This window comes from Pyrgilauda ruficollis, unplaced genomic scaffold (genome assembly GCF_017590135.1).
Source record: "Pyrgilauda ruficollis isolate IOZ18807 unplaced genomic scaffold, ASM1759013v1 scaffold73, whole genome shotgun sequence".
Classification (NCBI taxonomy): domain Eukaryota; kingdom Metazoa; phylum Chordata; class Aves; order Passeriformes; family Passeridae; genus Pyrgilauda; species Pyrgilauda ruficollis.
In genome coordinates, this window is record NW_024529155.1 from 135,215 (window position 1) to 147,741 (window position 12,527).

At 47.1% G+C, this 12,527-nt stretch overlaps 1 protein-coding gene across 1 annotated transcript in view; it reads left to right on the plus strand.

Moving 5' to 3' along the window:
* The window catches only part of TMTC1 (transmembrane O-mannosyltransferase targeting cadherins 1), a 137,577-nt gene extending 125,902 nt beyond the window's left edge, over positions 1-11,675 (plus strand). Inside the window, exons 15-20 of the mRNA XM_041485925.1 lie at positions 5,751-5,886; positions 6,654-6,798; positions 7,573-7,710; positions 8,100-8,222; positions 9,418-9,495; positions 10,214-11,675. Coding sequence (XP_041341859.1) covers positions 5,751-5,886; positions 6,654-6,798; positions 7,573-7,710; positions 8,100-8,222; positions 9,418-9,495; positions 10,214-10,354 — 761 coding nt within the window. The 3' untranslated portion in view covers positions 10,355-11,675. The remainder of the gene's footprint in view (positions 1-5,750; positions 5,887-6,653; positions 6,799-7,572; positions 7,711-8,099; positions 8,223-9,417; positions 9,496-10,213) is intronic.
* The last annotated feature ends 852 nt before the right edge of the window (positions 11,676-12,527 follow it).

The following is a 12,527-nucleotide window of genomic DNA, read 5'->3' on the forward strand; positions in this document are numbered from 1 at the left end:
GAGCAGGGGGGAAGGAAGGCAGGCACCCATGCTGGTGAGCACTACCCATGCAGGCAGTGGCACACGTGGGCTGACTGGAGGGAAGTGGAAACCTTTTTAAGTTGCTCTTTGATCCAGGGGAGAAACCTGATTGTTGTTTCAGAACCAGGCTGCCCATAGCTCAGGCTAGACAGAACCCAGCCAGTAGGATGCTGTCTGTAGGCAGGGTGTTTCCAAAGAAAAGGTCTATATTTTCTAGAAATGTTCAGCACCAGCAAACCTCCCTGAAATCTATGCAAAATGAGAACTCAGTGCATGTGGGGAATCAGCATGGTGGCATGTCCCATCAGTCCCAGTGAACTCCACCTCACACACTGACAATGCCTGGTTTTAATCTGAATCTGTCAGATTTCCCCACTCTTTCACCACCCTCCGTCTTTCTCCAGCTTCCTTTATCCCCCTGCACTCGCTCCCTAGCCATCACACACAGCAAGCTTTCATTCCTTGTATTTTCCTCACTGGTTAAGGAAAGAACAGCAGAGCTCCAGAGGGGAAAAGTTAGCCAGTGAGATGCTCATTAAATATCTGCTCCCAGATGACAGATATTTCTCAACAGAACCAACCCAACCCAATGTTGATATGTTTTTCCTGGCTGGGCGTGTGCCCAGCTGGGGACTCATTAGCATTGCACAGGCACCACTTTTTCCAGGTGTTTAATGGGTAGCAAAGGCATGGGGGAAAGCTGTCTGAACTGCTCTGGGATACCAGATGGCAGCTATAGCACATCCATGCCATGGGGTAAAATTTTGGCCTCTTGGAAGGTGGGGTGGGTGTGGACTCCCCAGGCTCCCCGTGCAGCAAGGGGACTGTCACAGAATGCAGGTGTGCAGCAAATGGTGGTGACAAACTTTCTGCCATGGCTAAGAAATCTCCTTCTCTTTCAAGGAACGGCTTAAGGAGGCTGAGGAGGTCTATAAGGCTGGCATAGAGAATTGTCCAGAGAGCTCCGATCTGCACAACAACTACGGTGTTTTCCTGGTTGATACCGGTAAGTGAGAGGGAGTACGGGATTTTTCCCTCTCTGTCTTCTTTGCTTTGATTTATTTTATTCAGCAGTACACATCTAAAAGGGTGTCAAAAGCTTCCAAGGCAATAGATGTGCCTCCATGGTGGCTTGGAAATAAATATCCCTGTGCTCCTGAGAGGGCACAACACACTGGAATTCATAATCAGTGCAGGCACTGTGCAGCAGGAGCATTCAGCCCTGCTGCTCCCTTCAGTGTTTCTCACCATCTTCACACAGGCAGTTGGCCTCTTCAGTGTGAGCTGGGCAGCACCCTGACAGTACTGCCTTTGTTCCAGCAAGGCATCAAATCAAATCACAGGCACACAAATGGATCATTATGGTCTCTGGAGCATGTGCAGCCCTACTTTGTGACAAAGCAGCTCTTTGACTGTAAGGCTTGAGTGCCACCACTATAGAAAGGGCATCAAATCAAATCACAGGCACACAAATGGATCATTATGGTCTCTGGAGCATGTGCAGCCCTACTTTGTGACAAAGCAGCTCTTTGACTGTAAGGCTTGAGTGCCACCACTATAGAAAGGAACATGGCTTTTAAATCACAATCATCTGTGAAAACAAAACCTTATACACTGTGGGGTGAATTGAATTTTGAGGAGCTCTGTAATGGCATCCTTTTTTTCCTGGGCTCCTGGTTCCCATCCAACTTCCTTGGCACTTTCTGGCATTCACATAACAACAACAGAAATGGCACTTTAATTGCCACCTTTTATTGACAGCTTTATAAGCAAAGCTAAGTTTGACAAATGACTGTGGAAAAGTGGAAAAGGACTGTTGTCTCACTGTGGTCCCTCCAGAACAGAGCCAAGACTCAGTGATGAAATAGTGTAGGCTTGAAGTGTGTGGTTGCCACCCCTTCTTTCCCCATCACACGTGCCCAGTTCCATTGGTGCTTGGGAAGAAGGGATGATGGTGTCTGTCAGTCTGCAACTGGCTGTTCTGCCTCTGAGCTGACACTTGGCCATCACCCCTCTGTAGTACCAGTGTGAAACAAATACAAAACCAGAATCAGTATTCATAATCAAAAGAGGCATCGTGGCATTAGCAAAAGAGGTTCAGGTTCTGAATTTGGGTCCTGGCAAAATTCAAGCTTGCAAATAATAAAAATTCCTGAGTAATTTCCCTCTCATGTTGTACTCATCTTTGCTTGGCAGCCCAGATAAACTGTCCTATTCCTGCCAAAATTTGTGGTTCAAATGTAGTGCAGAGCACTTTCTGGTTTTTTGCACTTTTGTACTCTGCCAAAGTCAAAACTATCATTTCCTGGTTTACTCCTACGCTTCCCTACAGACAAACAACTGGAAAAAATCCCACTGACTCTTGATACTTGGGGCATGATGTGTCAATAACCCTCCTAGAGACATGAGAAGGCATGAGGAAAGTGGCTGCTGGTGAGCCTGTCGCTGGCTGCGCTCTGCGCCGGCGGCACAGGGAGATGCTGTGAAGCACCACGCCAATTAACTCACACGGTTCTGTGCAGCAAGCCTCCAGCAAGTGCCAGCTCTGGGGAGCCACAACTCCAGACAGCTCTGCAGTGGTCACAGACATTGAGTGTGTCTCCCTTAACGATGCACGTTACCCCTGTGTGCTGAGCAGGGGAGATGCTGCCTGGCTGAGGGACTGCAGTGCCTGCCCAGCTGCTTCCCAGGATGTTTTGTAGATATAATTTTCAAAAACATCTGCCTGCTCAGTGGTGGGGAAAGATCGAGGCTGCTGCTGGCTGTTTTGAAAAAGTTGTACCTTGAACAACATGTCCTCAGCCTTGGGTAAATCTTCGACACTTCTAAATCTCTCCATAGATGTTCCTCCTCACTCCTATAAAGGGGATGCTGAGATGTGCCCATGTATATTTTAAGTTGCATAGATAGTCTCAAAAATACCAAACTAGATCTGTGAAGATATGAAAACAAAATTCCCACAGCAGCATGTTCAGTGCCCCAACATGCTGTTTTTGAGATCTGTTTTCCAGCTTGAAATGGAATGAAATACATTGTGAAGTGAATCAGTTTAAAAAAATGCCAACACTGAAAAGCTTGGTGGACAAAGCTCTTTTAGTATTGGTTTTCATCAGGAGATTATCTGGTCTGGAGTTTGCAAGCCAATTAAATGAGCACTGGGATTAAAAATGCAATATTTGCATTGCTGTAATGCTGGAACTTTATACTTCTATCATTATTTAGGTAAAAAAAAAATACATTATTCAGAGCAGAACTTTATGCATTGGGGTAGTGATCTTGCACCTCTCTTTTTTGCTTCTATTTTGATGTGGTGTCAGTGATGTCATGGGCTGCAGGACCTTGCACATTTTCACACAGTGAAGCAGTGCCACCCAATGGCTCCTATGCAGCACAGAGATGGTGCCTACGTGCTCCAAAATAACCACCTGGACACCTCTGCTCTGGGATTTATTGCCCAGAGTGGGAATTAGCTGGTCCCTGGCAGCTACTCCCGGTCCTGTTGAGCAATACACAGGGACTGAGGTGGAGCTCAGAGCAGCACAGCAGAGGTGGAGGGAATAATCTCTGTTTGGAGAGAGCTGAAACTATTTGCAGTTCTGGTGGTGTTGTGAGGAATACTGAGCGGCTTGTTCTTCATTCTTCATTGCCCATTTCTCCAGAGGGCCGGGGTGAAAAGGATGCTCCACCAGGAGATGGCACATGTGCCCCCGCCCCTTTCCTGAGGTGGGCTCTATCCTTAGCACAGGGATTGTGTCACTGCCGCATGATCAACAGGGTGCTTTCATTCAGGAGTCATGTTGTTGTGACTGTAGCCTTAACTTGCAAAAAATCCACCCCTAGAAAATCTGTTTCTTAGGATTGTCTCTGAATACCGGGGACTAAATCTTAGTTTGGACTGCAATTTCTCTTATGCTTAGATTCAAAATGCTGAGGCAGGATTTCTTTCTCAAAATGTATCCATGCTGTCTTGGTTTAGGGCAAATTTGGGAGAAAATGTCCAAAGGGGTTCCTCTAGAAAGCAGATTTGAGTGGCCCCTCCCCCAACTGGTTTGGGAAAATATTTCCTTGGAGAAAAGTGGAAAAAACCTGTTTATTTAACAGGACAAAGCTCTTTTAGTATTGGTTTTCATCAGGAGATTATCTGGTCTGGAGTTTGCAAGCCAATTAAATGAGCACTGGGATTAAAAATGCAATATTTGCATTGCTGTAATGCTGGAACTTTATACTTCTATCATTATTTAGGTAAAAAAAAAAATACATTATTCAGAGAAGAACTTTATGCATTGGGGTAGTGATCTTGCACCTCTCTTTTTTGCTTCTATTTTGATGTGGTGTCAGTGATGTCATGGGCTGCAGGACCTTGCACATTTTCACACAGTGAAGCAGTGCCACCCAATGGCTCCTATGCAGCACAGAGATGGTGCCTACGTGCTCCAAAATAACCACCTGGACACCTCTGCTCTGGGATTTATTGCCCAGAGTGGGAATTAGCTGGTCCCTGGCAGCTACTCCCGGTCCTGTTGAGCAATACACAGGGACTGAGGTGGAGCTCAGAGCAGCACAGCAGAGGTGGAGGGAATAATCTCTGTTTGGAGAGAGCTGAAACTATTTGCAGTTCTGGTGGTGTTGTGAGGAATACTGAGCGGCTTGTTCTTCATTCTTCATTGCCCATTTCTCCAGAGGGCCGGGGTGAAAAGGATGCTCCACCAGGAGATGGCACATGTGTCCCCGCCCCTTTCCTGAGGTGGGCTCTATCCTTAGCACAGGGATTGTGTCACTGCCGCATGATCAACAGGGTGCTTTCATTCAGGAGTCATGTTGTTGTGACTGTAGCCTTAACTTGCAAAAAATCCACCCCTAGAAAATCTGTTTCTTAGGATTGTCTCTGAATACCGGGGACTAAATCTTAGTTTGGACTGCAATTTCTCTTATGCTTAGATTCAAAATGCTGAGGCAGGATTTCTTTCTCAAAATGTATCCATGCTGTCTTGGTTTAGGGCAAATTTGGGAGAAAATGTTCAAAGGGGTTCCTCTAGAAAGCAGATTTGAGTGGCCCCTCCCCCAACTGGTTTGGGAAAATATTTCCTTGGAGAAAAGTGGAAAAAACCTGTTTATTTAACAGGCAAAGCATTCACCAGCACAAAAATGAACCGTATTAAACAATACTGTTCCAAAGAGATGCCAAACTCAGCAAGTCCCTGGGTGGGCTGTAGCTCAGCTCACTCAGTCTCTGATCAGTCCCTCCGGTGCTGGAAATGCCGCGGCCCAGGCCCGGCCCGGTGGCCGCAGGTGGAGCTGCCGCTGCTCTGCTGGATGTTCAGTCCAGACCAGGTTTAAACAGGTCCATGAAAAAGGAAAACCACAGTCCAGGGAACTTCTCTGCCTCAGCTAGCTAAAAATTAACTAAAAAGCAAAGGAGAGCTCTGTCGCGCTGTCTGCAGATGATACAGTCTGTGAGAGGGATGTGGGCGAGCAGTGCAGTTCCTGATAACAGACTCCGTGCTTCTTCTCTCTCCCCCTTCCCTCTTGGAAGGTCCTAAAGATGCAAAACTTATTTCTGGGCTAAACAGAGGAATAGGGATAATACAAGCATCATAAAGTCACCCCAGGACACATGCATAGACCAATAGAAGAGAGAAAGCCAGAACGTTGCCGTGTTCTGAGTTTGAGACAGGTTTTTTTCTGCTGCACAGGGTTTTTTCTGGTTTAATGGCTGTTTTCCTCTCCAGGGTCTCCCGAGAGAGCCATGTCCCACTACAGGCAGGCCATCCTTCTGAGTCCCGCTCACCATGTGGCCATGGTGAACCTGGGCAGGCTTCACCGCTCCCTGGGGCAGAACAAAGAGGCTGAAGTGTGGTACAAGAGGTGAGGATTTGGGGTGGGAGACAGAGGGTTTCCTCCTGCCCCTGTATGGCTTGTCTCTGCTAAAGAGTTTCTGTTATGCAGATCTGTTGGTGCATGCGTGGTGTTTCGTCCCTTCATTCTCCATCTGTTTGAAATAGATTTGGCTATTTTTGGGGAGTGCTTGGAAAGGTAGCATGGGCTCAGGCAGTGTTGATTTCCCTAGACTATTCCAAGCCCCCAGGGTGGACACTGCTGCTTTTGGCTGGGGGATGCTCTGATGGTAAAGTTGGAGGTTTCTTGGTGGCAGGAGCAGGCTGTTTTACCACAACTCCCAGCCTGCTTGAAGGTGGTCTGTAGTTGCTGCACCAGGAACAGCCATAAGTGCTGCACAGTTCAGCACCAAACCTTTGGCACCATTAGGAACTCTGGCCCTTCCCAGCAGTGTTCCAGCAGTCAGGCTCTGACTCCTGTTATGCAGCAGGATGGGTTGGGTTTGGGAGTATTTTTGCCTTCTTTTTGGCATATAGATTTGTGCTCACATTCCCCAGGTTTCATCACTGTCAACCATCCCCACCCCTGCTGCAGGCTCATGGGCACTTTAGAGGTGGCTCCTTCTCCTCCTCAGCTGGCTAGTGGGATTACTGCTGTGAGCACATTCATCCCTCCCAGGGAATTTGTACTTCCCAGTTTAGGAGGGTGCAGAGCCTTTGGTTCTCCATCCCAGCCCCCTCGCCCTTCCCCTTTGCTCTTCGCACGACCTTGAAGCTTGCCTTTTTCCCAAACTGCAGGGCGCTGAAGGTGTCGCGGAAGGCGGAGATCCTGTCCCCGCTGGGGGCTCTGTATTACAACACGGGGCGGTACGAGGAGGCGCTGCAGGTTTACAGGGAGGCGGCAGCGCTGCAGCCTTCCAGCAAGGACATCCGACTGGCACTGGTGAGCGAGGGCCGGGGCGGGCCACGGCAGGGCAGCAGCAGCCACTGGGTGCAGCCCAGTGTGTGGCAGAGGGCTGAGCTGGTGTCCTGGTTTAGGGCAAATTTGGGAGAAAACCTCCAAAAGGGGCCCCTCCAGAAAGCCAACCCACGTGTCCCGTCCCCCCCCACCTGGTTTGGGAAAAATTTCCTCATAGAGAAGTAGAAAAAACCTGTTTATTTAGCAGGCAAAGCACTCCCCAGCACATAAAATTAACAGTACCGGATGACAAAACTCATTTGCTGCTCTGAAGAGATGACAAATTCAGAAAGTCTCTCCGGTGGGTGGTGGCTCTGTTATCAATTCCTACAGGGCTGGGAAAGGCTGCAGAGTGGGCCCCGGCAGGCTACAAAGTGTTCTCGGTGTTTCCCCGAGTCCCAGTCTGGAGCAGGTTCAAATGGTTCCAAGAAAAGAGAAAGAAAAAGAGTCCAGGGAAAGCTCAGACTGCCTCAGGTGGCTAAACTAACTAACTAAAAAGCAAAAAGGAGCGTGGTGTTCTGCCCTGTCCACGCCCAGACAACAACAGTGTTCCAGCAGACTCTGGAGAAGTGAGTCCAGTCCCTGATAACAAAATTCTGTGCTTCTTCTACTCCCCGCCTTCACTCTCAGCCAGTCTTGAAGGCACAGAATATAATATCCAGCATAAACAGAACACACAACTGGGGATACAAGCATCATAACATCACCCCAGGACAGCTGGGCAAGAGTGTAACCCTTGGTAACGCGGCTCTGTTACAGGCTCAGGTTCTGGCCATGATGGGGCGGACGAAGGAAGCCGAGAAGATGACGAACCATATCCTTAATGAGGATGTGGAGTGCTTGGAGTGCTACCGCCTTCTGTCAGCCATCTACAGCAAGCAGGAGCTCTATGCCAAGGTGCCGTGGCGTGGGATACCCTTGTCCCAAGGGCTCACACACAGAGCTCAGGTTGAATTTTACACTCCATCTCTCTGGGGACAAGTCACGTGCCTCAGCACACATTCAATCGATTATTTATTCACTAAAACATTCAGTTTATCTACGTACTAAGACTGAAGCTAAGCAATGTGGTTTTCTTATCACTTGTACCTCCTGTTGCTGTCAGCTCCAGTGCCCATCAGCCTCAGGCATTTAAAAATCTCATTTCCCTGTGTGTTAATGATGTGGGGCAAACAAAGGATGGAGGAAGATGATTTGTATGCTGGTAGTCCATAGTGGTGAGGAAAGAATGAGAAGTTGGAAGGCACTGAATGGAAGGCACACAATGTCCTCTTGCTTTTTCACAGGCACTTGAAGCTATAGAAAAGGCACTTCAGCTAAAACCAAAGGATCCAAAAGTCATATCAGAGCTCTTTTTCACTAAAGGAAACCAGCTAAGAGAACAGAATCTCCTTGACAAGGCCTTTGAGGTATGACTGCTCTAAGACCTACTGGTGGTTTTATAGGCTGAAAAATAAGAGTTTGCTCATTGTGCGTGAAACTCCCTGGTGCATACACTCTGGCTGCTGTTGGCCTAAGGAACTCAGAGTCTATCACTGGTACAGAGAAAGCTATGAGGCAGCTAACGTTACCAGACTTAATTGCAACCTTTTTTCCTCATTCCTCTATGGAAATACCACTCCCTGCTCTGAGAGGTTACGTACAGAATTGCGGTGGGATTCACCTTTGCTCCATCCAGCCCCTCTTGCTGTCAGTGACCAGCTCCAGGTGGGCCAGCTGGAAGCTTGGGGACCTGTGAGAGCTCACCATGTTGTTATATCTCACCTCAGAAGCCAATAATTGAGAGGTTGGCTTATCCTCTGAAGAAGGATGCTTGTGCTTGATAGCTCAGAAATTATGTTAGCATTAATAATAGTAAAGAAGCAACCTGGTCTAGTGGAAGGTGTCACTGCCTGTAGGAGGGGAGCTGGAAGTAGATAGTCTTTAAAGTCCCTCCGAATCCAAACCATTCCATTATCCTCTGATTCAGAAAATACTAATTGGACTGTAGTGAATATTCTCAATATCCCTAAAATTGTTTAATCCTGATGTGAAAATCCTTTCCTGTTGTGACAATGTAAAACAGTGCTTCTTGACAGACTCCAGAAGGTCCTAATTGCTTCTTCTCCCACTCTCAGTGTCAGTGGGCAAGGAAAGCACTGCCCTCAGGTCCTGTGAAGTCTCCACGCAAGTGGCTGTACCAGAGTCTGCTGCCAGCTCCAAATTAAAGCCTTGCAGATAAAGAGCAATCACATGGCTTGTAGTTGGCAGGGATTGTGCCTGGCACTGCCTAAGTGTAGGATGTGCAGGACACCCCAGTGGTGCAGGGGGCAGGGGCAGGGTGGCAGGTGAGCCTCCTCTCAGAGGAGAGGCTCCTCCTCAGAGTGCAGAAAAAGCACACGTTGGCAGGGAAAACCTGTGAGATGAACTGAGCCATGGAGCAACACATTCTGTGCCTCTTCAGCAAGGAAACTGAAATTCACTTTGTGCATTGTCTATGAGAGGAATTTGAATTCCATTCTGAATAGCTTCAGGAGAGGAAACTGCGTTTCTCATTCCCCTCCAGCACTGGTTTTGTTTGAAGAGTCAAGACTCCTAACCTAGAAATGTTTCATGTTTCTGTAGAGCTATAAACGGGCTGTGGAGCTCAACCCAGACCAAGCTCAGGCCTGGATGAATATGGGAGGCATTGAGCACATCAAGGTATGACAGTTTTGGTTTTCCTTAAGCTGCCAGGTGCAGACACTACTGCACAGGGCAAAAAGCTGAATTGGTTTCAGACTGCCAAGAGTTGCATGTTTGTGAACAGCAAGTCCCTTGACATATTTTATCCAAAAAGGAGGGGAGTCTCTTCACGCCAGCTAGAGTTCCCAACCAGGTTGCTTGGTAAAGCAAATCTCATATTTTTAGAGTGCAGGCTGCAAGGAGCAACCTGCTCTTCTCAAAAGCTTTCCTGCTTCAGTTGTTGACCTACCTTAGAAAAATGTCACCGTGAGTTGACTTTTAAGGTTCTTCTCTACCTAATTAATTTAATAAAGGTGTCTAATGCAGAATACTGGCATGAAATTATGCCAGCCTACCCTGTGGTTGCTTATTCTTTCGAATACTTTAGCATATCATTATGATTTGGGTCTTAAGGAGTCACATTGTGTGATGTCTTTAAGCTGTCCTGTTGCTGACTAAAATTAACTCTTCTGGTGCAGTGTAACAGAAGAATGTAAATCTATTTCTTGCTGTGTGAGTTTCATCAAATTTAGGTTAACAGCACTTGGTGATCTATTTCATAAAGAAGTATTTTTGTAACCCAGCAATGTCAGGTTTTTTAAACTCTGTTTCCCCTGTATCTCGTTTTTCACTTTACCCTCAGAACAAACTTTCTGTGTGGAATGTGAATGAGACCTACCACTCATTATCTTTGCAGGGGAGCTACATCACTGCCCGTGACTACTACGAGAAAGCCCTACAGCTGATTCCAAACAGCAAGCTGCTGAAGGAGAATCTGGCCAAACTGGATCGCTTGGAGAAACGGTTTCAAGAAGTCCAGGAGAAAGACCAAACATAGCAATCAGTCACCAGCAGAAAGACACTCATGCCCCTTGGAGAAGAGTGTGGTGGAAGCCTGTTGCTCAAAGTGATGCTGAAAGAACTTTGATAGGATTCAGAATTACGGAAGGCAAACTTCGAACACGTGCTTAGGTTCAATTAGTTACGGGATCCTGTGGGATCATGGGATCCTTGGGTCCTGTGGGACATGCTGGAGCATGAATGAAACCTTCCTTTAATCAAGATTTACATCTAGGCTGAACTCCTAGTTCTAGTCACACTGGGAGTGTGGGTGGGACATGTACCTTCAGTATCTTGGTTGTCACCAGGGAAACCATGGAGACAAAGCACTCATCCATTGCAGCAGGGGTGAAGTAGCACCACCTGTTCCTCCACACAGGCTCACCTCATCCATGTAGAGCACCACTGATGGGCTTCATTGCAAGTGCTGCAGACAGGAAAGATGGTCATAATGGTCACATAAAAAAGGTTCCAAAGGGTTAATGCTGAGGAAATGGTGGTCACTTTTACAGCTCTAAATGGAACTTGAAAATTATTCTAAAGAAAGGGGAAACTATTTAAGTATCACCCTGGAAGGATGATTCTACAAGTAGGACAGATGATCCTTTGAGGGAAAACCTAGCCTGAATGTTTTATTCATTAGACAATAATTTTGTAGTAATTCAGGTTCATGATGTCACTTTTGTCAGATATCATATGGCTTTACCCTTTGCCCTTTCCCTCCAGGCCAAATAATTACTACTCTGAAAAAAGCTGAAGCATCCAAAGGCAATGGGAAGCTCTAGGATTACTTGTTCTCCCGCTCAGTCCCCAGTATGGAAACAACCAACCTATCTAATCAATATAGGACCTAAAGTAAAGCCACAGGGAGATTAGGGAACATTTCCTAGCCTGGAAAGGTACGAAGGAGGCTCTTTTATGGGTGTGCAGGAACAAAGTCCATTTATCATGGTGATAACGCTGACAAAATACTTGGTCAAAGTGTTGTCACCACTCCCCTAAGAGATACAGAAAATGACCTATAGCTGATCAGTCATAAATCTATATTTTTAAATACTGATGTGGGAAAACAAATTCTCTTCAGAACTGGGGCTTTTATTTTTGAGCTTTATTTATTTAACTTATAATAATCAAATAATTAATATATTTTCTCTGTTTTATACGAATTGGACAATATCCCTCACAGCTGGCCACATGGTTGGGCATTGTGACTCGTATTGTCTGAAGTTAGAAAAAGGAAGTATCAATGAGGTGTGCTGGAATAATTCCCTCTCATGATTCTAAGGCAAGTGGCTGCAGAGCACTTTAGACCATTTAGACTTTATAATAGCAGCACTTCTGCTGCTTCCACTGGGGTTTGCACCAGTTCCCAGGGAGCGTTAGTGGGATCTGCTTCCGGCCTTTGGGTTTGGACATCAGGGTCAGTCATCAGTTTGTTCCTCTTGCAGCACTGAACTGCTAGAAAAGTTGTTTTGTTTGAGCTTGACTGTGGCCAGCAGCCCAGGGTTTGGCATTATTGGTACAGTTTGGGTAGGTGTACAATGCCCTAAAAAATATGTCAGGAAAAGCCCGGATTTAGCTGGCTGTGTCACTTCAGCACTCTCCAAGTTCCCACAGTGGGATGATTCAGCTGTTCCCTCAGTTCATGGATAGTTCAGCTGGAGGTTTTGCTGGCTTCCTTTTAAAAGCCTGGTGTCTTGCTGCACAGGTGATGGTCAGGTTACTGACGGATTATTGATGTGACTCCAACTGTGTTTGGAGCTCACAGGGCATCCAGGTGCAGTAGTCTGCCCTGCTAGGGTTTGGACATGCCAGAGCCATGGCTGTGCATCCACTGAGACTAGGCTGGACTGGTCCCCACTGGCCAAGGAGACCAACCAGCTACAGAAGTAGCTGGGCAGAATTGAAGGACTGCTGGGGGGAAGAGGTGGCACCACGAGTGTTTGGGCTCTCTCCCTCCAAACCAGCTTCCAGGGGAGCACTGGGATCAGAATAGGCAAGTTGCTTCACTGTTGAGTTTTCTGATCCCAGCCCAAGCAGCCCATGCCAGGGGCAGGTTTGAGCTCCTGGGGCTGGGTCAGCACCCCTCTCTTGTTTTTTTCACACAACTGTTCTGGCTGTGGACTGGCTGAACTGACATTTCTGCAGGTCCCCAGTGCAGGTGCTCTGCT